The 26,976-nt window shown below is 43.5% G+C and overlaps 2 protein-coding genes across 3 annotated transcripts in view; one reads left to right on the top strand and one right to left on the bottom strand.

Moving 5' to 3' along the window:
- The first annotated feature begins 371 nt into the window (after positions 1 to 371).
- LOC135521980 (mitochondrial import receptor subunit TOM40 homolog) lies at positions 372 to 5,399 on the top strand. The gene is made up of 10 exons (XM_064947829.1): positions 372 to 434; positions 953 to 1,164; positions 1,793 to 1,860; positions 2,076 to 2,168; positions 2,273 to 2,374; positions 3,673 to 3,778; positions 4,030 to 4,152; positions 4,240 to 4,316; positions 4,597 to 4,699; positions 4,858 to 5,399. The coding sequence occupies exons 2-10, from the start codon at positions 954 to 956 to the stop codon at positions 4,995 to 4,997; spliced, it is 1,023 nt and encodes a 340-aa protein (XP_064803901.1). The 5' UTR covers positions 372 to 434; position 953; the 3' UTR covers positions 4,998 to 5,399.
- A 61-nt stretch (positions 5,400 to 5,460) lies between these two features.
- LOC135521979 (B-cell lymphoma 3 protein homolog) overlaps positions 5,461 to 26,976 on the bottom strand; it is a 35,979-nt gene continuing 14,463 nt past the window's right edge. The window contains exons 3-9 of one of the 2 annotated variants that reach the window (XM_064947827.1): positions 16,659 to 16,767; positions 10,858 to 11,059; positions 7,560 to 7,648; positions 7,307 to 7,411; positions 6,915 to 7,082; positions 6,428 to 6,533; positions 5,461 to 6,349 (exon numbers count right to left, since the gene is read on the bottom strand). In XM_064947827.1, coding sequence (XP_064803899.1) covers positions 6,045 to 6,349; positions 6,428 to 6,533; positions 6,915 to 7,082; positions 7,307 to 7,411; positions 7,560 to 7,648; positions 10,858 to 11,059; positions 16,659 to 16,767 — 1,084 coding nt within the window. In that variant the 3' untranslated portion in view covers positions 5,461 to 6,044. The remainder of the gene's footprint in view (positions 6,350 to 6,427; positions 6,534 to 6,914; positions 7,083 to 7,306; positions 7,412 to 7,559; positions 7,649 to 10,857; positions 11,060 to 16,658; positions 16,768 to 26,976) is intronic. The other variant, XM_064947828.1, reaches the window with a different exon arrangement.

Here is a 26,976-nt window from a genome sequence, read left to right as displayed (position 1 = left end):
ACGTGTAGATTACCCTTGGAATGTCTTGCCTCGTGGGATTGAATGACTCAACCGATTGGAAGGCGCAAAATACGCCTATTAATGTCGTATTCAGGTGCTAATCAGAAGTAGGAAACTCGTAAAGGTTGGACTTGCTAAATGGCTGTAGTTATACACGTGTTGCATTCAACCCATACCTCTGTGGTTCAACGATTTAGTGTTTAACTAGATAGCAGCTCAGTCATTTCAGAGTTCTGACTAGGTGATCAACCCAGCACATCACGCAATATTTAGGGGATTCCTAGTAGTTGGATATGCTGACCAATGGTAGTTGATTTTGTAGGTACACTACCCAATCCATGGGGTTTTTGGGTGCGGTGGGCGGGCCTAAATGTGCACCGGAACTTTGCCGGTGCATAGCTTGAATTACAGTTGAACACGCACGAACAGTCAACGTGAGTAGCTCGCTAACACATTTGAAGGATAGTTGCATGAAACGGACAATTGTAAAACATGTCTTTATTACAGAAAGTTGATGGTGTTACAGTTTTGTCTGAGGCATGTGCAGTGCTGCAATTGTTATCGCTAGGAACATTAGCAAGCTAACGTTAGCTCAATCAGTGACTGTCAGTCAAGTCGACCAGATCTCAGAGCATTTCGTATTTTTCTGTACGTAAATCCGAGACACCTCATTAAGTATGATACAGTATCTTACGTTTGGTATGGTTGCATAAGACAGATGGTTACTTGAGGCCAAAAAGAAAGGCCACTGTGGTTGGTATGGGTGGGCATATGCTATCCAGCTAACGTTACGTTTATGGCTTAAATACCTTTTGGCCTTGACCTAGCTGTGCTAGTCTTTGTCCCAGTTAATGCATAGAGTTGGTTAACTAGCCACTAGCTAGTAACTATTTACATAACATCAAGTATCTCATCCCATCTCTCTCGTTGTCTGTTTCTCATTCTGCTTCAGCATGGGCAGTGTGTTGGCTGCCAGCTCCCCCGCTCCCCCCCCTGCCCCAGGCAGTGGTGTTGTCCAGGGGGCCCCTGGGTTGGTGTCAGTCCCCCCAGGGTTCTCCATGCCCTCCGTCCCTCCCCCCTCTGTCCCCGGACAGCCAGCAGGGGAGACGGGGAGCCCCCTCCCCAACCCTGGTACCTATGAGGAGTGTCATCGCAAGTGCAAAGGTAAGGATCTTTGTCATGCGGTATGTCATCAGAGTTGTACAGGTGCATCCTTCCTGTTCGAATAGGCTGGGCAATGACATGGCAGATTTTATGCTCTATTGTTTGAGAGGTGTGTTTTTCCTCAGAATCCAAAAAATGTTGGTCCCATATTTTAGATTGTGTTCAAATAAAACTTTGTTTGCATTAAACAGTTTCTGTTCTGACCATAGACTTGGACTACTCTAGTGCCCAAAAGCCAGTTTTAGCAAGGGCAGCACCATTGAAGACTAAAACCAATTTGAAATCAACTGGGTGGGACTTGCTATTTGTAAAAGAAGGATCACATAATTCCTTCCAGGTCATCAGGAGGGATTAGCCAATGAATTATACATGTGAGCAAACATTCCTTAACTGCAGGTGGCAGTAAATCGCCAACCTTTCTTTTATACCTGTTCAAATAACTCACTCCATGTGGCAAATTGCACCCTTTCAGTTTGTTTACCAACTCAGAGTTAGTAGAATATGAAAATTCACTACTTCCAAATGGAGTTGGCCTTAATGGCGGAGACTTTGCTCTCACAGACGCCATAATGGGACCGATACAAAGTTGGGTCCTCTAACTATCTCTGTGGTTCTAACGCCATTTCAGAGGTGTTCCCCATCCAGATGGAAGGAGTGCGACTGGTGGTCAACAAGGGCCTGAGTAATCACTTCCAGGTCAGTTGTGGAGCTAGAGGAATATATATTCTAGACGCAGCCAGTAAATTAAAGCCAGCGTTATTATGCATTCTGTTGCAGCTATTATAAAATGAAAAGGAACTATCTAACCCTCAAGGCTGTAAAGCTCAAGGTGGTGATTGTCCTATTTCAGATGGATTAGAATACTATATTGTTTGCCACTTTATTGGATGTCTGCTGTATCTGTTCTACAGGTCAGTCATACAGTTACTCTAAGCACCTTGGCTGAATCTGGCTACCGGTTTGGTGCCACCTACGTGGGCACTCAACAGACAGGACCTGCTGAGGTAAACTAACTGTCACTTGTCTGGTCTGGAAATCATCTCTCAGCCACTTTACCCTCATATTATTATACTCTAATATTGTTGTTTCATGTGTTGAACCCCCCCAGTCCTTCCCAGTCATGGTGGGAGACATGGACAACACCGGTAGTCTGAACGCCCAGGTTATCCACCAGCTCACCAGCGCCGTGCGCTCCAAAATAGCCATCCAGGTACGTCACTGTGAAGGCCACACAAGGAAGTTTATGTACACTACTATTCAAAAGTTTGGGGTCACTTAGAAATGTAAATGTTATGTCCCTTAAAATAACATGAAATTGATCAGAAATACATTGTAGACATTGTTAATGTTGTAAATGACTATTGGAGCTGGAAGTGGCTGATATTTAAAAAATGATGGAATATCTACATTAGGCGTACAGAGGCCCATTATCAGCAACCGACACGTTGTTAGCTAATCCAAGTTTATCATTTTAAAAGGCTAATTGATCATTAGAAAACCCTTTTGCAGTTGTTAGCACAGCTGAAAACTGTTGTCCTGATTAAAGAAGCAATAAAACTGGTATTTAAAAATAATAATTTTCTTCTGAAACGCATCAGTCTATTCCTGTTCTGAGAAATTAAGGCTATTCCATGTGAGAAATTGCCAAGAAACTGAAGATCTCGTACAATGCTGTGTACTACTCCCTTCAAAGAACAGTAAAAACGGTCTCTAACCAGAATAGAAAGAGTGGGAGGCCCAGGTGCACAACTGAGCAAGAGGACAAGTACATTAGTGTCTAGTTTGAGAAACAGACGCCTCACAAGTCCTCAACTGGCAGCTTCATTAAATTGTACCTGCAAAACAGACACTAGTGTACTTGTCCTCTTGCTCAGTTGTGCACTAGGGCCTCCCACTCTTTCTATTCTGGTTAGAGACAGTTTGTGCTGTTCTGTGAAGAGAGTAGTACACAACGTTGTACAAGATCTTCAGTTTCTTGGCAATTTCTCACATGGAATAGCCTTAGTTTCTCAGAACAAGAATACATGGACGAGTTTCAGAAGAAAGTGCTTTATTTCTAGCCATTTTAAGCCTGTAATCGAAGCCACAAATGCTAATGCTTCAGATACTCAACTAGTCTAAAGGCCAGTTTTTTTATTGCTTCTTTAATCAGGACAAGTTTTCAGCTGTGCTAACATAATTGGAAAGTGTTTTAAAATGATCAACATGGATTAGCTAACACAACGTGCCATTAGAACACAGGAGTGATGGTTGCTGATAATTGGTCTCTATACGGCTACGTAGATATTCCATTAAATATCAGCTATTTCCAGCTACACTAGTAATTTACAACATTAACAATGTCTACAGTGTATTTCTGATCAATTTTATGTTATTTTCATGGACAATTATTTATTTTCAAAAACAAGGACATTTCTAAGTGACCCCAAACTTTTGAACGGTAGTATATATTCAACTTACTGTTTATTAATCTGTGTATTTCCAATAATGTGTTTGTTATTTCAACAGACTCAGCAGCACAAGTTTGTGAACTGGCAGTGTGACCTGGAGTACCGCGGTGACGACTTCACTTCTGCTGTTACCCTGGGCAACCCAGACGTCCTCCTCGGCTCTGGTAGGATTGTTTTCTCATCATCAAAGACTTCACTGGTGGTCCATGATGCTGCAAAACGACCCATCTCTCCTACAAGCACATTTGTGTGGAAGCTTCATCACTTACAGCAATAATGTTCTTGTTACCCAGCCTTTTGATTATACGTTATGATGGCCTCTGTTTACAGAGTGAACAGGCTGGTTATTTTTCAGACATGAGTCCTTTATTCTTGTGCTCTACTGTAAGATCTATGATGATGTTTCTGTCCTCAGGTATTATCGTGGCTCACTACCTCCAGTCCATCAGTCCAGCCCTGGCGTTGGGAGGAGAGCTGGTTTACCACCGGAGGCCTGGAGAGGAGGGAGCAGTCACCTCCCTAATGGGCAGATACACAGGTGAGACCCGCATCACCTTCTGTTAGAGCCAGGAGTTTTTTACTGGTCAGGTCACTGAGATTAATATTCTTCTGGTTTTTCCTCCAGGCAATAATTATGTTGCCACATTGACTCTAGGAGGTGCCGGTGCTCATGCAACATACTACCACAGAGCCAATGACCAGGTACCCAAACTAAGCTATCACCTCTACATTGCCCCCAGTCTAGACCAAAAAACTCCTCAAGCTTTAGTGTGGATCACTGTGCAAAATAGTTGGGAATCCACTGGTAGCCTACCATCTCTCGACCATGACTATAGGCACAGTACCATCCCTCTCCTATGAGTTGTGCTTAGTGGAAAGTTTGACCATGGAGGTGTTAGCCCACTGAAATACTTGAGGCTATGTAGCACCACAGTGCTAGGTCTGTTTGTGAGACCATCTTGTTGTCGTTCTACCAACGCAGCTGCAGCTGGGGGTGGAGTTTGAGGGCAGCATGCGGACGCAGGAGACCGCAGTATCGTTTGGGTACCAGCTGGACCTCCCTAAAGCCAACCTGCTCTTTAAAGGTAAGCCACTGTCTGTCCCTCGACAGCACAGCTATTCAGTCAGACCTCTAGGATTAATTGATCCATTTAATGTCATAGATTGGCCAGAGTTTATCCACCTGCTGTCCCAGGTCTGAATTATTTCCTGATCAGTCCCTCCCCTCCATCCCTGTCTCCAGGTTCGGTAGACAGTAACTGGGTGGTGGGGGCGGTCCTGGAGAAGAAGCTGCTGCCCCTGCCTCTCTCCTTGGCCCTGGGAGCCTTCCTTAACCAAAAGAAGAACACGTTCCAGTGTGGCTTCAACGTCACCGTTGGCTAGACCTCCAGCCGCCTCCGACACACTGGGTCGTGCTTGGACCAGCACTTGTCATGTATGTATCTACTGGATTCAGAGACTCTCCTATACTGTGAATTGTGGGGCAGAGAGTTACTCTATACCAAGGAGCCAGGCCTACATATTGTAGCACAAGTGTATTTCCTTACAATCGATACATTCTTTAGGAAAGGGAAAAAGCTATATTTTTACCAAACTTCAGAAGCATTTTGAATACATTATCTTGGTCCTAGAGTCATGAAATGTTCAGAGTACACTGAGTGCAGTTACTGCTTTTGATACATGTAACAAACATTGTCAGAAATGGAGTTGAGGTTTTCACCAGACCGTGATGAAATGTATTTAGAATCATAAATAAACTACTTTTGTATTTTTGGCTTTTCATGACATTAACGACCATTAAGGTCGTGCATGTGTCCGTGTGGTGCTATGCATAAGAACAAATAGCTTCATGTAGAAAAATATTTATTCTTGGACTTATCAATTATTCAAAGTAAACAACAGTGAGCCTGAAAAATAATGAGTTTCAAGTAAGGTAGCAACATTCAAGACCTGGTGGAGCTCCAGTTTCCACAAAGCCCATCACACACACACACACACACGGTGATAACAGTTCTGAATGCAGTCTATTCAGGAAACTGCAATCACATTCATTCTTCCAGTGTAGGTTTCATTGCATTAGTCCCTTTACAAATCCATATGCATCCAGCTGAGCGCTAGAGGAACATAATCATACCAGCATAAGCTCTATAGTCCAACAGTAGTAAATGAACTGTCCCTCCTTGTTTTAAGCTCAAGTCCTTCTGGTCACCAACCAATAATTCAGCAGGGACACTGAAAGCGCACCTCTTTGTCAACTGTTACCTTTGCCCATGCTGACGCTCGTGATGGAGACATCCGATTGGTCGCTGTAGGGCCGGGATTGGCCAGGGGTCATTTGGGAGGCAGTGGCTGGGTAAGGGATGTTGGTGTGGAGGAGGATAAAGGGAGGCTCTGGATAAAGAGGTCTCTGGACTCCAGGGGAGTAGTAGGCTAGTAATGTCCTATTTGAGCATCAGTGATGGGGGACTGGTGGTGCATTGCTGGAGGGTAGCTGTAGATCCTTCTCTGGGTCAGGCTGATGTCCACTGTAGTCATCCTGTCGGAGTCAAGCCTCACAGGCAGCTGCTCGCTCTCCTGGATCTTCATTGGAGACTGACGGCCTGACAGGCTCTCTGCTGATTGGGTGTGAGGAGAGGGAGTGGGAGGTGCCCTGGGGGAATGGGATGCGCTGTGGTGAAGAGGCAAAACTGTGGGAGTGGCCAATGGTGAAAGGCCTAGGCTGGGAGATGGGGAACCTGGAGACAGAGGGGTGTGATGAGTTTATTGTGTGCCCGAATGCATGACGCACATAAGTGTACTCGTCTCACCACTACCTCTGTTCTTTGAGTGGGGTGTGCTCCTGTTTGGTGAGGCTGGTACACACTGCTGAGCTTTGGGCTGCTGGTTTCTGGAGCCCTTCCCTCGTAGTACATCTGTTACCTGAGGACAGAGATCTAAAGGGTTAGGTTACCTGAGAGGACACACATTAACAGTGCTGCAATGACAACTAGTGAGTTCACGGCATCTGTGGGGCCTGCTACCGAGTGATAGCATTCCTTAGATTATTTGTGTGTTTTATTGTTGGTACAATTTGTCATTGTCAGTTTGTGTTACTTTGCCGCTGACAAGAAATGTTATTAGGTACAGCCACTAGAGGGAAGCACCCACAAGGATTAGTTCAGTCCTATGCCCACACTATTGTTCATTTAACCTACTAACCTATTCTCCTACACATCCGTAAAGCTATTGATTAGCGTGAAACAGAGGAGAGAGAAAAAGACCCTCTTCCATAGATCCAGTGTTAATTTTCTCCCTCCTCACCATCTTGTTCTTGGCCACCATCGCGGGGGTGTCATTGTGGTAGTTCTTCACACTGCTGTCGGCTCTGTTCTTCAGTAGCAGCCTGGCTGTGTCTACCTGGCCTCGCCCACAGGCACTGTGCAGTGCCGTGTTCCCACTGTACGACTGGCCATTCACATTACAGTCATTCTGAGGAGGGGGCAGGAGATTGATGAGAAGATATAAGTAACATGGTCAGTCTTTGACGATGTGTAACTAGACAGTCACTTAATGTTTTTCTTGCAAATCATTTTCCCAGAATGAAAAGAGAAACCTAAAAAAGGGGAACAGGGGAGAACCTACAGACCATTTTAAATAGAGATGAGCTGACTTCAGTAGAACAGCTGAGTCACATACAACACATGTAGCCTTACCTCTATGAGGAAGTGCACCATGTCCATATTGTGGTTCTCTACTGCGTGTATGAGAGGACTGTGGCCACTCTTGATGTCCTGCTTAGAGAGAGGGGAATGGGGACTCTGTAAAGTGGAACTGGAATTAATCTAATGAGTATTACCTAGTATTGAGTAATTGGATGATGCAGTAGGTTCAGTATGCCAGAATAACTCAAAGCCCATTTGAAATGGCCCAGCATTAAGGGGAGAGATGGAGAGGAAGGTGACTGACCATAGCATTGATGTCCGCCCCAGCATCCAGCAGCATTCTGACCAGCTCCTTGTCTCCACCCTGTACAGCTAGGTGGAGAGGGGTGAGGCCTGGAAAGAAGGGGAACAATAAGCAATTAAGAGAATCACACGCTCCAGAGCCCATGTGTATTCTAGGGGCTTTCTGCTGTTTTGAGTACAAGGCAAACCATGCTGTGCCCAGACTTGTCACACAGACCACCACAGCAGGAAATGTTCTTTTCCCCTCTCTCACACACCCACCACGGGACCCACAGCCTGAGTCAAACAGGGGAATGTGAGAATCAATAATACCAGTAGTTTAAGCTCTAATCATATCAAATGGGTAGGTCACTTTCAGTGCAATTCGATTCAACTTACACAACTTAAGTCAGTCAAGCAACCATTTGAAATGTGTGCTACATAACGTTAGTATCTGTGTCGCAACTCAAATATTCCCACATGAATATGGGAATTCCCATACATTAGGCATAAATGTTGTAAACATTGTGGGGAGGTTACTGGCTTTATTTGGGGTAGTAGTATACATCTCACCGTTGCCACTTGTTGTAGACCCCCTTCAGCCCCCAGCTGTGCCCTGGACACCATATGTGACTTGATTACCCCCCATCTATCTTCAGAGTTCGTACTGTTAGGTGACCTAAACTGGGATATGCTTAACACCCCGGCCATCCTACAATCTAAGATAGATGTCCTCAATCTCACCCAAAGTATCAAGGTACCTACCAGGTACAACCCAAAATCCATAACCATGGGCACCCTCTTAGACCTCATTCTGACCAACCTGCCCCCCAAATATACCTCTGCTGTCTTCAACCAGGATCTCAGCAATCACTGCCTCATTGCCTGCGTGCATAATGGGTCCACCCCTCATCACTGTCAAACGCTCCCTAAAACACAGCGAGCAGGCCTTTCTAACCGACCTGGCCCGGGTATCCTGGAAGGATATGGACCTCATCCCGTTAGTAGAGGATGCCTGGTTGCTATTCAAAAGTGCTTTCCTCTCCATCTTAAATAAGCATGCCCCATTCAAAAAATGTAGAACTAAGAACCTATATAGCCCTTGTTTTACCCCAGACTTAACTGCCCTTGACCAGTGCAAAAACATCCTGTGGCATTCTGCATTAGCATCGAATAGCCCCCGCGATATGCAACTCTTCAGGGAAGTCAGAAACCAATATTCTGTCAGTTTGAAAAAGCTAGCCTTAGCTTTCCTAACAAATTTGCTTCCTGTGACACTAATTCCAAAAAGTTTTGGGACACTAAAGTTCATGGAGAATAAGAGCATCTCCTCCCAGCTGCCCCCACTGCACTGAGGCTAGGAAACACTGTCACCACCGATAAATCTCAGATAATTTCAATAAGCAATTTTCCACGGCTGGCCATGTTTCCCTCTGGCTACTCCTACCCCGGCCAACACCTCAGCACCCCCTGCAAGATCTCTTTCGTATCGTCTGAGATCCCCAAAGATTGGAAAGCTGCCTCGGTCATCCCCCACACCTTAGACCCAAACTGTTAGACCTATAGCCATCCTGCCCTGCCTTTCTAAAATCTTTGAAAGCCAAGTTAATGAACACATCACAGACCATTTCGAAACCCACTGTACCTTCTCCACTATGCAATCTGGTTTCCGAGCTGGTCATGGGTGCACCTCAGCCACACTCAAGGTCCTAAACAATATAACCGCCATCAATAAGACAGTACTGTGCAACCGTCTTCGTCGACCTGGTCAAGGCTTTCGACTCTGTCAATCACCGCATTCTTATCGGCAGACTCAATAGACTTGGCTTCTCAAATGACTGCCTTGCCTGGTTCACCAACTATTTCTCAGATAAGTTCAGTGTCTCAAAATCGGAGGGCCTGTTGTCCGGACCTCGGGCAGTCTATGGGGGTGCCACATGGCTCAATTCTCAGGCCGACTCTTTTCTCTGTATACATCAATGATATTGCTCTTGCTGCTGGTGATTCTCTGATCCAACACCATCTTGTATACATCTGGCCCTACTTTGGACACTGTGCTAACAAACCTCCAAACAAGCTTCAACGCCATACAACACTCCTTCCGTGGCCTCCAACTGCTTTTAAATGCTAGTAAAACTACACCCACACCCTCCCGCCCGACTAGCATCACTGCTCTGGACAGTTCTGACCAAGAAAATGTGAACTACTAATACCAAGATGCCCGATTAGACTGTAAACTCTCCTTCCAGACTCACATTAAGCATCTCCAATCCAAAAATAAATCTAGAATCGGCTTCCTATTTTGCAACAACGTATCCTTTACTCATGCCGCCAAACATACCCTCGTAAAACTGACTATCCTACAGATCCTCGACTTCGGTGATGTCATTTACAAAATAGCCCCCAACACTCTACTCAGCAAACTAGATGTAGTCTATCTGTGCCATCTGTTTTTATCACCACCCGCACCCATGTACTACCCACCACTGCGACCTCTATGCTCTCGTTGGCTGGCCCGCACTACATATCCGTCGCCAAACCTACTGGCTCCAGGTCATCTATAAGTCTTGGCTTGGTAAAGCTCCACCTTATCTCAGCTCACTGGTCACCATAGCAACACCCACCCGTAGCACACGCTCCAGCAGGTATACTGCACTGGTCATCCCCAATGCCAACACTTCCTTTGGCCGCCTTTCCTTCCAGTTCTCTGCTGCCAATGATCTCTGAATCAAAAATCTCAATTTGGAGTCTTATCTCCCCCTCTAACTTTAAGCATCAGCTGTCTGAGCAGGTTACCGATCACTGTACCTGTACACAGCCAATCTGTAAATAGCACACCCGACTACCGCATCCCAATATTATTACTTACCCTCTTGCACCCCAGTATCTCTACTTGCACATCTGCACATATCACTCCAGTATTAATGCTAAGTTGAAATCATTTTCGCCTCATGGCCTATTTATTGCATACCTCCCTACATTTGCACACACTGTACATAGATCATTTTGTTATTGACTGTATATTTGTTTGTAACCCTGTTTTTGTCACACTGCTTTGCTTTATCTTGGCCAGGTCGCAGTTGTAAATGAGGACTTGTTCTCAACTGGCCTACCTGGTTAAATAAAAGTGAAATAAATACAGATCTATTATTGTTTTAGTCATGTCTGGCATGACTACCACAAAGGAGCTGGCTATAGCAGAAACACTGTCAATTAGGTCATATTGGAAAGTTCAGGGGAATTTTGAATTGATGAGTTCAATTTAAATGAATTCCCTGAAATGTCTCAATTTAATCGATCCCAACATAGTAGTAACTTACCCTCATAGTTCCTGACCTCCAGGCAAGTCAAGATGGAGGGGTGGGAAAGCACCACAGAGAGGCAGGCCTGCTGGCCGTGTTCACAGCAGAGGTGGACCGCTGTTTGACCGTTACGGTCCAGAGTCCCCGGATCAGCACCCGCACGCAGCAACGCCCCCACCAGCTGGGCCTGATGGGTAATCACAGCCAAATGAAGAGGGGTCTGAGAAAGAGGGAGATAATTCATCCTTAGACAATCTCATTAAACAAGAACATTTGAACACCAGGAGCCTCATAAACATTGGATAAATGTTACTCAATATCTGCTGTCACCATTTATGAAAAGACTGCGCACGTACAAAGTATTGATTTATAAACTTGGCGTACACCATACATGTTTCCCTTTATAGACCCGTTCTGAAACTTCGAACTTACATTAAAACACTGGCTGAAAAACGTCCCATTCATCTTTTATGGTGACAATAACGCCCTCATTTGCTGTATACTTTGGAAGTATTCAAATTAGGCGAGGCCGTTTTCTAAAGGCAATAGCGAACTTGATCCGATGTCTTTGGAAGGGATTGTAGAATGTTAACTTTTGCAGTGACATTTTCTGTAGTCCTAGGCTATCTGACCATTTATGAAAGACAACTGCAAATTGCTGTGGACCTTCATTTATTTAAATAGGCATGTCAGTTAAGAACATTCTCATTTACAATGACTGCATAGCCCGTCCAAACCCTAACGACGCTGGGCCAATTGTGTGCTGCCCTATGGGACTCCCAATCACGGCCAGTTGTGATACAGCCTGGAATCGAACCAGGGTCTGTAGTGATGCCTCTAGCACTGAGATGCAGTGCCGTAAACCGCTGTGCCACTCGGGACCTGTAAACAGATTGTTTTGAATTCAATAGGGCCTAATGATTTGCATTTACTTTTTCTCAAACCTATGCTACGCTCCCCTCGAATTCTGAAACTATCTACATAGTGGTAGACACACTTCAATGTAAAATATGAACTGCCTGTTCTCTTGTTAAATTCTACTGCATGTTATAAACCATGCTTACTTTAATGCATAGAGCGAAATAATATCTAATAGCCCCAATTAAATTAGATCTACATGGTAATTTATTGTAGTCTGTGAACCCATCATGGCCAGAAAGTGAAGAATTTATTCTGCAATAGTTATGAAAATATTTAGTGTGTATAAATGCAATAGTCTACTTGAGAAATTTGAAATTGCAGTATTAAGATGTAAGCTACAGCAGTAACCTACAACCGTCTGTTCCACAATTAATAAACTGCGATCTTGATTGGCTTGCATCGAGCAAAAATACTTTAAAAGCCTGTCGTTCTGCCCCTGCGCAAGATAGTTAACCCACTGTACCCTGGGCGCCAAAGGCGTGGATGTCTTGGACAGCTGACTAGGTATCCCCCATTCCCCTTGTAGGCCTATGCTACCTCGTGAGTATTAAACCACAGAAAAGGTGAGGCATTTTTTTTATGTAATGATCATGGAAATTAATAATAACCCAGGATTTAGATGCCTATTTCTAATTATTTTATAGTGCTAAGATAAATAGATTCTCACTAAAGGCAAATGATAGAATCTTGTTATTAACCAGTTTATTATGAATAGGTGTGTCCATCATATCCCCTATTTGCACAAAATACTAATCTGCTTGCAATACAATACTTCAACCACTAGAAAATGTGCATAAACATTGAGCACATAAAGTTGAGCACATTTCCATGTCAAGCTTAGTTTTTATAAATGCCAATTTTTGCACATACGCACAGTTCATAAATGAGGTAAACCATTTTTTTTAACCAGGAGGAGGAGGAAGAAGAATAGTGTATTACTCCTGTTAATGGAATCACATCTCCATCCTGTTCACAAGAGCCGATAAACGATTGGCTAGATAAGGTTGGGCATACGCCCCCAAACAAACCGGAGCTGCCCAGTCACGGCACAGAAGGCTTTCTGGCTTCATCAGCATGAGACATCAGCAGACAAAGATAAAACGCCACACAGGATGGTAAACACACCATCAAAGTCCAAAATGCAAAACAGCTAGGAGATGGCTTCCACAAATGTCAGGGTGAAGATACAGCCCCATATGGTTTTTCTTGTTTCAAAATTAGGTGCACCTAAAGTATTTGAAAGAACTAATGCTTTTTCGAGCCAGGTCGGATGTGATCAATGAGGTAAACCTGTTTGTCTCAAGTGACCGGAACAGCCCATGTTGTGTCGAAAAGCCTGGGACCCGGCCCAGGTGATTCCAGAGACATGCCACTATGCAGGGGATTGCAGATTCCAACACAGGTTTACTGAAAGCACTTGTGCAATCTAGGATGTTCCAGAGACTATGGCCATTGATTCATAAAACCCGATTTGATAAATGTTAACTTTGTCAGTGGTCCAATGTCCAGAGACATGCAGAAAGGGTTTAGGGAAGTCACTTGATCTGGAATCTATCATTGTTCAGTATGATTAACCTCAGTGGTCAGGATGATGTTCATTTAGTTTCACTTTGATTCAAGAAAAGCACGTACTTAGTGTGTGGGGTAGGGGGGGCTATGTTCCAGTAAAGAACAGCAGCAAAATACCAAAGCAGTGTCGGGAGAAAACACTGGTGAAATGCCGCCAATGTCTCAATGCCAGTGGCCCTCACTTCCTGAGAGAACTCCTATTTCTCTGAATCCTCAGTTACTCATGACTGATCTCACACACACTCGAGTGTTTGCCCTCCCATGAACTACCAACAATCTGACTCAGTCATCTTGTACTTCCTAGAATGTACCGGAAGATGAAGCCGTAAATGACGTAACCATCAACATGTCACAATACTTAATCAAAAGGCCAAATCAAAGCTTTTATGATGGTCCAAAAACACTCAAGTTCATTGAGTTTAGTTCTAGCTTCCTGTAAACCATTCCAGAATGACAAACAAAAACTGCACAGATAAGAGGGACAGAGTGTGGGGAGGGAGAGGAGGAGGAGCATAGGGTAAGAAAGCCAGGGAGAGGAATAGCTGGAAGTGGTATAGAGGGGAGGCAAGGGGATAGACGGGATAAGAGGGAAAATCCCTTCCCTCTCCCCTGCTGGCTGTGTGTCCAGAGTTACATTCCAATGAAATGAGCAGATAAACCAGAAGAACAGAGGAGTGGAGGGGAGAGTTCTAGGTATGAGGAAAAGCCTTGAATGGGTGGGTGTGTGCCAGACAAGGATACAAAGAACAGGAGGAGGAGGTAAAAACAATGAGAAACTAAAGGTGTGCATTTAATCCCAAAATTTTCCCAGACATGAAATATCCAAATCCAATGTCATTAGTAACCCTTTGAAGTAATCAATCATTATTTTTCAAAGTTTTAATGGAAAAGTAGGTGAAAAGTGTGTTTTATGGTTGTGACCAGGTCATCATCACTGATAACGTTGTTCCTGTCATGATCTGTTTGCATAGGTTCAGCATATGCATTCAACAGCCTAGCTGGCAAATGGCCTGTCCATAGTGCATATCTGACCCATCGCTATCACAATCACTCAGGACAGCATCTTTCTCATTTTGAGGGATAACTGCAATGTTGCATGCCTTGTCTGGGCAGTCACCTAGATCCAACATATCCAGAACTTGACTCAAAGTGAAACTAAAAGAAAGAACAGAGTAGAAAGTCAGGTAGAACAAGACCTATGTATGTGTACACCTGGATGCACTGTGTTATCCCGCCGGTCACTATTGTTGCCGTCAACATGTTTACTCATTCTATGACCACACTGAACAAAGTTGAGTAATTGCAAATGCATATCTCAATACTAGACACCTTAAAGATGGTGTAATCTTTGTCCTATCTTTAACATACTTTACTAACCTTTTGTTTGGGAGCTTTGATGCAGCCATCCTCTTCTCATGGTGTAACCAGGAAGTAAACAGCTCTGGTCATGTGACAATTTACACATTTCATTGCTACACTTTATTATTTCAATATTTTCTGTAAATGCATTGATGTAACATTTATAGAGCTGTATAACTGGAAACGTTTTTTACGGTCACAATTGTGACCGATGGGATTAAATAGGTTAATGTTATAGTTGTGCAACTTCCCAGGAAAGACTAACAAAGGCCCTTAACATACCATGGAAGAGCTCATTCTACTAGTTATTTTGCATAATTTATGCAATAGGAGGGGTCAACTCAATGTACTGAGATAAGATCAGAAGGAGACAGCGACTAGAGCAGAAAGGGAAAGTCCCTGATTCTACCCTCAACCTCAGCAACAACTTATGTTGAAACAGTCATGTGACTTCTCAGAATGAGGATACTAGCACATACACAAGCACTGTAGAAGCCTCACACAATACACTGAGCGGCAACAGTAGCGTTAAGGACATGGTCATTAATTTGCAATATCTTAACAGTTTCCAGGGAATTTGCATAAGCTAACATGGGAGTAACATTGGCCAGAGAATTGGGAAGTGCACCGGTTAGTAGTAGTGTCAGTGTTTTGGTTAGCAGTAGTGACAGTGTTTGGTTAGTAGTAGTGTCAGTGTTTTGGTTAGCAGTAGTGACAGTGTTTGGTTAGCAGTAGTGACAGTGTTTGGTTAGTAGTAGTGTCAGTGTTTTGGTTAGCAGTAGTGACAGTGTTTGGTTAGCAGTAGTGACAGTGTTTGGTTAGTAGTAGTGGCAGTGTGGGAGTATCACCACCAGTGCTGCAGCTGATCTGGTAGTCGCACAATGTGCACATGCAACGCAGTACTGATATTAACTCTGTCAAACCGTTTAATTAAAGTGACCACTGAAGTATTGTTTGGACTGCACAACACATTGAATGGCTAGAGAATTTATTTTTTTGCTGACAAAAAAAATGTAAAGGTATTGTGCAGTGTGTTTTTAAGATGTTTATTTTAGGTTACAGACTATCCTATATAGTCATTTACTTGATTATCACTGACAAATCTAATAAACAAAGAAAATGGTTCTCAGGCTTGGCAATAGGGTCATTTTGTTATCTAGCACAGGCTTATCTGGTAGTCACATCATTGTGGCATCACAACATCATCTCGGCCTGGACTGAATCTCACATGACACGAAAGTATGCAGCCTGTCTGCTAGACTATACACTACAGACAGGATATCACTGTAAATGCTGGTGAGAACACACAACAAACTACCGACGTTATTTCTGGTAAGTGAGCGATGTGTTGTCTGAAACCTCAGTTGTGTGTGTGTGAAGGGTAAAGGGTGATTTCTCTGGGGTGATTAGGCAGACTAACAAAGCTGCAGAGGGGATGTGACATTGACAGGACACGATGGCATGCTGGAGGGGGGAAGAGGACTCATTTGAAAGTGATGGGAAAAGGGCATTGATGAACAGAGCACAAAATATAACTTCAGAACACCCAGCCCTGAACAAAGGATACCAATCATAGCACATCCTTCCAAGCAATAGTTTTGTGCGTGTGACTTTACCTGTGCTTACCGCAGGCCAACCAGAAACAACATTTCTTCTGATAACCGGCAGCCGAGAGGTAGGTGTCTACGGTAAAGAGGCTGGGCGAGGAGGAAATCAAGGACTTCCTCTATCACAACTTTCCTTGTTGTGATCTGAAATCTGCAGTGAGTGGCAAGTGTGTGTGTGTGTGTACTTGTTTTCCTACATTATCAAGACCCCAATGTCCTAACAAGGTAGGAAAAAATACTTTTTCAGGTCGAGTTTTTTTCAAATGCTATTTTAAGCTTAGGGGTTTTGGGGTTAGGGAAATAGGATTTTTACACTCAAAAGTCTTGACAACATCGCTGTGTGTGCTCGAGCATGTATCTCACCTGTCTCAGGTTGTTATAGATGTCCAGGTCTGTGTGAACCAGTCCCAGGAGAAGGATCATTCTTTGGATCTGAGCTTCCTGCCCCTGCACCACTGCTATGTGAAGAGCCCTGTAACACATGCACCGGAGTCAAAACTACACACAAATAACAGGTACACATACACACTAACTATTTAAATGCACACAAAAAATTGACACACTTTCACACAACTCCAGCATGATTGTAAAGTCGCTGCTTATATGTCATGACACAGAAACCCACTGATGCCTTAACTAACCTTTAAGCCAGCTAACTAACACTGGGCCAGGATAGGAACAGATTGACTGACCTGAGAAATCCTATGGCCAACAAACTGACTGACATGTGATGGCTGACTATGTGTAAAACCTTTACACAATTGCGGTATAAAGTTTACACAAACCTACAATATGTTGACAAAGTCAGGCTAACCCATAAATGTATCTCACCGGTCTGCCCCTGCAACACCTGTCTGCCCCTGCACCATTACTGAATGACTGAGCACTGGCCAACTTCACTTGACCTATGACCTGATTCTCCACAACTGACAGTTAGGCTGAGAGAAGAGCAGTGTGGTGCGTGACTCATTACAAAACATGTTAAACTGATCAAGTTGACTAGGAAACGAATATTTATATAGTATGTAAAGTGAAAGAACAGAAACATGCAAGAATGACAGGAGTTCTTGAATTTATGTATATATATTTATACATACACATTCGAACGGTAGTGTGTGGGTGTATATACACCCACTACCGTTCAAAAGTTTGTGGTCAAATGGCAGCTTCATTAAATGGTACCCCCAAAACACCAGTCTCAACAGTGAAGAGGCGATGCTGGCCTTTGAGGCAGAGTTGCAAAGAAAAAGGCATATCTCAGACTGGCCAGTAAAAAGAAAATATTAAGATGGGCAAAAGAAGACACTGGACAGAGGAACTCTGCCTAGAAGACCAGCATCCCGGTGTTGCCTCTTCACTGTTGGTGTTGTGCGGGTACTATTTAATGAAGCTGCCATTGTGGGAGCAAATAGAACACATAGACAAACGCATAAGATGTATAGAATAGCTGAACACTAAAAACAGACTACATGAAGGGAAGGTGACACATAGGTGCCAGGATAGCTGGACATACCAAGGCCAGAGGGATATACAAAGGAGGGGGTCAGTCAAATGACTGATGACAAATAGACATAGTTTGCATATTTTTAGGACGTAGAGATGCAGAAGGAATGACAGAGAAGACACAGTCTGTTGCTCTGAGATAAAGACACACATACAAAGGAACATATTGAGCTAAGTGCAGAGCCAAAGCATAGGGCTGTAAAATAGAGGAATGTATAGTATTTTTAGTATAGCTGGACACGCTAGAAACTGAGGAGACACAGTCTGCTGATCCTAGATAATACACAAACAAAAGAATGCATTTAGCTAAGTGCAGGAACAAAGCAAGGGTCTTGTCATCATTATAATCTGACGGAAAGCAGGTATGGGCGTTATTGAGCTGAACAAGCAGGATGCACGGATTGGAATGTAACTTCATTTGCTTGTGGGATGGGCTCATATGCAATATGTGGATAAATACTGGAGCCAGGGCTCTGGAAAAGGTGTGTGTTCCGCGGGGCACTCCGGCTTGCTATACTTTTGTATTAAAGCTTGATTGATTTCACAAGTTCTGGTATGCGTTGTATTTGATCCGATTTTCCACGACACCATTTGAGGACTTGTGAAGCGTCTTTCTCAAACTAGGCACTAATATACTTGTCCTCTTGCTCAGTTGTGCACCGGGGCCTCCCACTCCTTTCTATTCTGGTTAGAGCCAATTCCAGTTTCTTGGCAATTTCTCGCATGGAATAGCCTTCATTTCTTAGAACAAGAATAGACTAATGAGTTTCAGAAGAAAGTGCTTTGTTACTGGCCATTTTGAGCCTGTAATTGAACAGACAAATGCTGATGCGCCAGATACTCAACTTGTCTAAAGAAGGCCAGTTTTATTGCTTCTTTAATCAGAACAGTTTTCAGCTGTGCTAACAATTGCAAAATGGTTTCCTAATGATCAGTTAGCCTTTTAAAATTATGAACTTGGATTAGCTAACACAATGTGCCATTGGAACACAGGCGTGATGGTTGCTGGTAATGGGCCTCTGTACGCCTATGTACTGTAGATATTCCATTAAAAAAGGCAGTTTCCAGCTACAATAGTCATTTACAACATTACCAATGCCTACACTGTATTTCTGATCAATTTGATGTTATTTTTAATGGACCCAAAAAAAAGTGATTTTCTTTAAAAAAACAGGACATTTCTAAGTGACCCCAAACTTTTCAACGGTTTTGTGTGTATATATTTTTGAACGATAAGTGTACAAACACATTACACACACACACGTTCAAAAGCTTGGGGTCACTTAGAAATGTCCTGGTTTTTTAAAGAAAATCACTTTTTTTTGGGTCCATTAAAAATAACATCAAATTGATCAGAAATACAGTGTAGGCATTGGTAATGTTGTAAATGACTATTGTAGCTGGAAACTGCCTTTTTTAATGGAATATCTACAGTGGGGTCACTTAGAAATGTCCTTGTTTTTGATACACACACAATATAAATATATATATATATATATATATATATTTTTTTTTCAGTAAACACCTGTTTGGTTTGATGTAATTTCCTGTTGTGTGACAATGGCACGGCCCTCTGTTTTTGGGAAGATAATCACCATTAGAACTATGGTCTCCATTAGGGTCTTTCTGTGTGTTTTCATGTCTTTCAGCTTCCTCCAATGAATATCGATCGTAAATGCAGAACAAGAGACAAAGGTTGACAGGAAATTGGGTAGGGACATTAAGAAAGTCATTTAAAAGTACCTTCACTAAGAATTTGGGGTTAGCACAAATTTATGGTAATAAGCTTTGTTTACTTCCTGATCTATTGTCCATTACAACAGACTAAAGAACATATTGGTGTTTGGCATGTCTACCTACTGCACATACAACTGAAGTCTGAGGAGATGAGTAACAACATATTTGCATACTGCAAAGAGGAAATGGAAGACAAAGAAAATACGTAGGCCTCCACACACAGAGACCATCTTTCATGCATTGCTCAAAAGACAGCTCTTATACAAAACAAATTTAGCGGAAAACCTTTTTAAATCTCCAGCATCTACCTTGGCTTTCTAACACTGGTCACAAATGATACGTGCTGCAGGCCTACACAATACAAATGTAATGTCCCGAGACAAAAACATGTCATTCTCTTTCAGAGAATTGTGAGTTGATAATGTCATACATTCCTCCACATAACTACACTGAACAAAAATAAACACAAGTGTTGTTTTCATGAGCTGAAATAAAAGATCCCAGAAATGTTCCAAAAGCTTATTTCTAAAAATGTTTACATCCCTGTTTGTGAGCATTTCTCCTTTGCCAAGATAATCCATCCACCTGACAGGTGTGGCACATCAAGAAGCTGATTAAACAACATGATCATTACACAGCAACTGTTCAGTATCTGACCGTAAGGCCCTACAGTGGGTAGTATGTACGGCCCAGTACATCACTTGGGCCAAGCTTCCTGCCATCCAGGACCTATATACCAGGCAGTGTCAGAGGAAAGCCTAAAAAATGGTCAAAGATTCCAGTCACCCAAGTCATAGACTGTTCTCTCTGCTACCGCATGGCAAGCGGTACCGAGCGCCAAGTCTAGGTCCAAAAGGCTCCCGAACAGCTTCTACCCCCAAGTTATAAGACTGATGAACAATTAATCAATCAAATGGACACCCAGACTATTTACATTGAACCCCCCTCCCTCCCTTTGTTTTTATACTGCTGCTACCCCCGCACATTTACTCAGTACCGGTGCCCCCTGTATATAGACTCGTTATGTTATTCTACTGTTGCTTTTTATTTTCACTTTATTTTGATTTAGTAAATATTTTCTTAATTATTCCTTGAACTGTACTGGTGGCTATGGGCTTGTAAGTAAACATTTCACGGTAAGGTCAACACCTGTTGTATTTGGCACGTGACAAATAAAATTAGAATTGACAGGTGCACCTTGTGCTGGGGACAGTAAAAGTTGTGCAGTTTTGTCACAACAGTACCACAGGTGTCTCAAGTTGAGGGAGTGTGCAATTGGTATGCTGACTGCAGGAAAGTTCACCAGAGCCTTTGCCAGATAATTAAATGTTCATTTCTCTACCATAAGCCGCCTCCAATGCCGTTTTAGAGAATTTGGCAGTACGTCCAACTAACCTCACAACCACAGACAACATGTATGGCATCGTGTGGGCGAGTGGTTTGCTGATGTCAACGTTGTAAATGGAGTGACCGTGGGGTTATGGTACGGGAAGGCATAAGCTACGGCCCACGAACACAATTTTATTTTATTAATGGCAATTTGAATGCACAGAGATACCGTGAAACGATCCTTAGGCCCATTGTCATGCCAATTACCCGCTGCTATCACCTCATGTTTCAGCATGATAATGCACAGCCCCATGTCGCAAAGATCTGTGACGCAATTCCTGGAAGCTGAATATATCCGAATTCTTCCATGACTTGCATACTCACCAGACATGTCACCCATGGAGCATGTTTGGGATGCTGGGGACAATAAAATGCCACTAAAATGTGCAGTTTTGTCACAACACAGTACCACAGGTGTCTCAAGTTGGGGGAGTGTGCAATTGGTATGCTGACTGCAGGAATGTTCACCAGAGCCTTTGCCAGATAACAGCCCATGAACATAATTTAATTGTATCAATGGCAATTTGAATGCACAGAGATACCGTGACACGATCCTGAGGCCCATTGTCGTGCCAATTATCCTCCGATATCACCAGAGCCTTTTGTTCAGTAGAAATTGTAGTACAAGTCCATAGCTTGAGCCAACAATTCCCTTAGCATCAACAAAGTGAACACAGATTTAAAAAAAATATATATAAAATAACTTACAACTTATGCTCTGGCTCGGTGTACGACAGCGTGTCCCAGTTCTTGCCAATATCCAGTAACTTCGCACAGACATTGAAGACGAGTGGGACAACATTCCACAGGCCACAATCAACAGCCTGATCAACTCTGAAGGGGATGTGTTGCGCTGAATGAGGTAAATCAGTCACACCAGATACCGACTAGTTTTCTGATCCAAGCCTCTACCTTTAAGGTATATGTGACCAACAAATGCGTATCTGTATTCCCACTCATGTGAAATTCTTAGATTAGGGCCTAATCAATTTATTTCAATTGACTGATTTGCTTACATGAACTGTAACTTAGTTACATATTTGAAATTGTTGCATGTTGCGTTTTGTATTTTTGTTCAGTAGAAATTGTAGTACTAGTCCATAGCTTGAACCAACAATTCCCTTAGCATCAACATCAAAGTGAACACAGGTTTAAAAATATATATAATAATTCACAACTTTATGTTGGAGGGCTCGTGTGTGAGATAGGGAGAGGTCATACAGCTTAGCTCTGTTTTACCAGGCAGAGAGAGACTGACTTGACAGCTGAAGTAATATTTGGGTGCCAAGCCGAAACATTACATTCTTTTTGAGCTTGAGTTAAGGCAAGTTCTAACAGACCACTTATCAGCATACGGCCTTGGGTGGATCTCATTATTGCCTCTCTTGAAGACAGGTGCGTGCCTACCTGCACTTATGAGTAATTAAACCTAACATTATGCATTAGGAGTATATTGTGTTATACAGAGCAGTATGTTACTAAATCAGACTGATCATTGAGACATTGTTCATCTCTGATCCAGCTGTGTCACCGTAGACCATATTCAAACAGAGTGGCTGGGTGGATGCATCTTTCACAACACAACACGTACAATGCATAGCACAGGTGTGGAGATGTGTGGTAACATTATACAGAGCCTGAGGTTTGGAGGCGGGTGTTTGACTGACGTCAATGCAAAAGGCAGGTCTAACCAATCACAACCAGCCATCTCATCCGTGTAGCTAGTGTAACACAGACCAAAACATGTCAACAAACCATAGCCAATACAACCTTGTTTTCCTCATTTCTTATTCAACTTGAGTAAACAAATATTTCACATAGAGAAAGACACAATAGGGATGACAGTTTGTCTTTGTAATTGAAACCCATCTCCATACAAGTCTAACCGGCAACTGTGGTGACTGATGCAACTGAAGATGACCACAAGACAGTCTCATAACAGTAAAACATGCAACAGTGTTGACGCCCTTCTCTCGCAATCTGACCTGACTAATGGCCATACAGCACAGTGGAGCCACTCAGCCGTCTGATCAGTGTGAAAAGTAGAAATTGTTTGGCCGTGTGTGTCGGTTCTTTCCTCAAAGCTCCCCTTACCGGTAAGTGAGAACCACCCATCACCATACAAATACCACCCCTCACTACACACACACACCGTACAAATACCACCCCTCACCACACACACACACCATACAAATACCACCCCTCACCACACACACACACACACACACACACCATACGAATACCACCCCTCACCACACACACACACCATACAAATACCACCCCTCACCACACACACCATACAAATACCACCCCTCACCACACACACACACACACAATACAAATACCACCCCTAACCACACAAATACCACCCCTCACCACACACCATACAAATACCACCCCTTACCACACACCATACATACCACCACACACCATACAAATACCACCCCTCACCACACACCATACAAATACCACCCCTCACCACACACACACACACCGTACAAATACCACCCCTCACAACACACCATACAAATACCACCCCTCACCACACACCATACAAATACCACCCCTCACCACACACACACACACACACAATACAAATACCACCCCTAACCACACAAATACCACCCCTCACCACACACCATACAAATACCACCCCTTACCACACACCATACATACCACCACACACCATACAAATACCACCCCTCACCACACACACACCGTACAAATACCACCCCTCACCACACACACACCGTACAAATACCACCCCTCACCACACACACACCGTACAAATACCACCCCTCACCACACACACACCGTACAAATACCACCCCTCACCACACACACACCGTACAAATACCACCCCTCACCACACACACACCGTACAAATACCACCCCTCACCACACACATACACACACACCGTACAAATACCACCCCTCACCACACACACACCGTACAAATACCACCCCTCACCACACACACACACACACACACACACCGTACAAATACCACCCCTCACCACACACACACCGTACAAATACCACCCCTCACCACACACACACACACACACACACACCGTACAAATACCACCCCTCACCACACACACACCGTACAAATACCACCCCTCACCACACACACACACACACCGTACAAATACCACCCCTCACCACACACACACACCGTACAAATACCACCCCTCACCACACACACACCGTACAAATACCACCCCTCACCACACACACCTTACAAATACCACCCCTCACCACACACACACCGTACAAATACTACCCCTCACCACACACACCGTACAAATACACTTGTGAATGTGGTATCTGTCTAAATGGCTGACCCCATTTAGTCGACTTGTCGATTGTTTGGTCGATAGGCTGTTGGTCGAGCAGTATATAATATATATTTTTATGGCAAAAGTGACCTGATGGATTCACGCCTGTCCCAGTGGACTAAACCATTGCGGAGGCCATGGGGATTGCTCATCTAAATCACCAGTAGTACATTTAATTTCCCAGATTTCTAGTCTACAATGTTTTATGGTAATTGCTGTTAATGCATTCAAGTTATTACTACAACAGTCTTTTACCATTCTCATTGTCAGAGTGGACACGTTGTTTGAGGATCGCACCACCTAGGCTACACTTCTGAGGACCAAGTTTTGGTTTATTTCATTCCATTTAGGAGTTGTCAATTTACTCATTGTAATTTGTAGTCGCTTCTGTTAATGTTGAGTAAGGACGAGCACCTGACTATACATAGAAGTAGGCATAGGCTACCTGGTCTGTGCGCAAATGTAGGCTGTAAATGTGCCCATTTGGGGATCTGATAGTATTTCTGATTGTCTTAACTCACCACCACAGTGGAACTTCTGAAAGTAATTTTTTCTTCACCTCAAACAGCGTGTCAACTAAGTCTGTTTTTACATCCCTTGAGAATGACAAGGTCATCCTCAACGTAGACTATTTGAAATACATTTTTAGCTCTCTTTCGATAACCACTCAGCGTGAAAGGGGGAGAAAAGAATAATGCTTTGATCCCGTGGAAACTACTTATCCCTTGCGCAAATAGTCAAGAGTCAAGGTTCACCAACTACTTTGCAGACAGAGTTCAGTGTGTAAAATCGGAGGGCATGCTGTCTGGTCCTCTGGCAGTCTCTATGGGGGTGCCACAGGGTTCAATTCTCGGGCTGACTCTTTTCTCTGTATATATCAATGATGTTGCTCTTGCTGCGGGCGATTCCCTGATCCACCTCTACGCAGACGACACCATTCTGTATACTTCCAGCCCGACCTTGGACACTGTGCTATCTAACCTCCAAACGAGCTTCAATGCCATACAACACTCCTTCCGTGGCCTCCAACTGCTCTTAAACGCTAGTAAAACCAAATGCATGCTTTTCAACCGTTCGCTGCCTGAACCCGCACGCCCGACTAGCATCACCACCCTGGATGGTTCCGACTTAGAATATGTGGACATCTATAAGTACTTAGGTGTCTGGCTAGACTGTAAACTCTCCTTCCAGACTCATATCAAACATCTCTAATCTAAAAATCAAATCTAGAGTCGGCTTTCTATTCCGCAACAAACTCACGCCGCCAAACTTACCCTAGTAAAACTGACTATACTACCGATCCTCGACTTCGGCGATGTCATCTACAAAATAGCTTCCAACACTCTACTCAGCAAACTGGATGCAGTTTATCACAGTGCCATCCGTTTTGTTACTAAAGCACCTTATAGCACCCACCACTGCGACCTGTATGCTCTCGTCGGCTGGCCCTCGCTACATATTCGTCGCCAGACCCACTGGCTCCAGGTCATCTACAAGTCCATGCTAGGTAAAGCTCCGCCTTATCTCAGTTCACTGATCACGATGGCAACACCCACCCGTAGCACACGCTCCAGCAGGTGTATCTCACTGATCATCCCTGAAGCCAACACCTAATTTGGCCGCCTTTCGTTCCTCTGCTTCCTGTGACTGGAACGAATTGCAAAAATCGCTGAAGTTGGAGACTTATCTCCCTCACCAACTTCAAACATCTGCTATCTGAGCAGCTAACCGATCGCTGCAGCTGTACATAGTCTATTAGTAAATAGCCCACCCAATTTTACCTACCTCATCCCCATACTGTTTTTATTTATTTACTTTTCTGCTCTTTTGCACACCAATATCTCTATCTGTACATGACCATCTGATCATTTATCACTCCAATCACAGATTGGACCACTTTAAGTCGTACACCCCACAGAGCTAGGCTTTGCGGAATAGTGACCAGAAAAAAGCCATTGCTTAAAACTTCTTAGGGATAGGGGGCAGTATTTGGAAGTTCGGATGACTGAGGTGCCCAAAGTAAACTGCATGTTACTCAGGCCCAGAAGCTAGGATATGCATATAATTGGTAGAATTGGATAGAAAACACTGAAGTTTCTACAACTGTTAAAATAATGTCTGAGTATAACAGAACTGATATGGCAGGTGACCACCCATAATGGCCGTCTATGGGAAAATCAAAAGAAATCCTCCCAGATTGCAGTTGATATGGCTTCCACTAGATGTCAGTCTTTAGGAAGGGTTTCAGCTTGTTTTTTGAAAAATGAGCTTGAATTTGTAGTTTTCCTAGGTGGCTCTCATTTAGACTGTTGTCTTGTGGCGCGAATGGATGAGGGCGCACACTTCGTTATTTATCGCCGGTATTGAACACCGGCGATAAATAACGAAGTGTGCGCCCTCATCCACTCGCTCCACAAGACAGTCAAAATAAGAGCCACCTCGGAAAACTACAAGTCAAAAAACGTTTCTAATCAATCCTCAGGTACCCTAATATGTAAATAAATGGTCAAATTTAAGACTGACTCAGTCGTTGTTGTTTGACTTGTTTGGACGAAGTTTATTGGTAACTTTTGGGATTCCTTTGTATGCATTTTGAACGAGGGAAACAGGTGGATTATTGAAAACAGGAAGTGAGAAATCTGAGCTTGGTATGTATTCACCACAGTTCCCAATGAAATCCCCTTGAGATACTAATGTTGCACTTCCTAGGG

The sequence above is a fragment of the Oncorhynchus masou genome, chromosome 30 (genome assembly GCF_036934945.1).
Source record: "Oncorhynchus masou masou isolate Uvic2021 chromosome 30, UVic_Omas_1.1, whole genome shotgun sequence".
In the NCBI taxonomy this organism is placed as follows: domain Eukaryota; kingdom Metazoa; phylum Chordata; class Actinopteri; order Salmoniformes; family Salmonidae; genus Oncorhynchus; species Oncorhynchus masou.
Note: the sequence above shows the minus strand (reverse complement) of the source record. Positions and strands in the feature narration are given on the sequence as shown.

Excerpts from the sequence above, each read along its gene's own strand:
- LOC135521980 (XM_064947829.1), top strand. The coding sequence starts at position 954 with ATGGGCAGTGTGTTGGCTGCCAGCTCCCCCGCTCCCCCCCCTGCCCCA. Across the intron at positions 3,779-4,029 it reads AGACGTCCTCCTCGGCTCTG|GTATTATCGTGGCTCACTAC; the intron begins GTAGGATTGTTT and ends TTCTGTCCTCAG. Across the intron at positions 4,317-4,596 it reads ACCACAGAGCCAATGACCAG|CTGCAGCTGGGGGTGGAGTT; the intron begins GTACCCAAACTA and ends CTACCAACGCAG.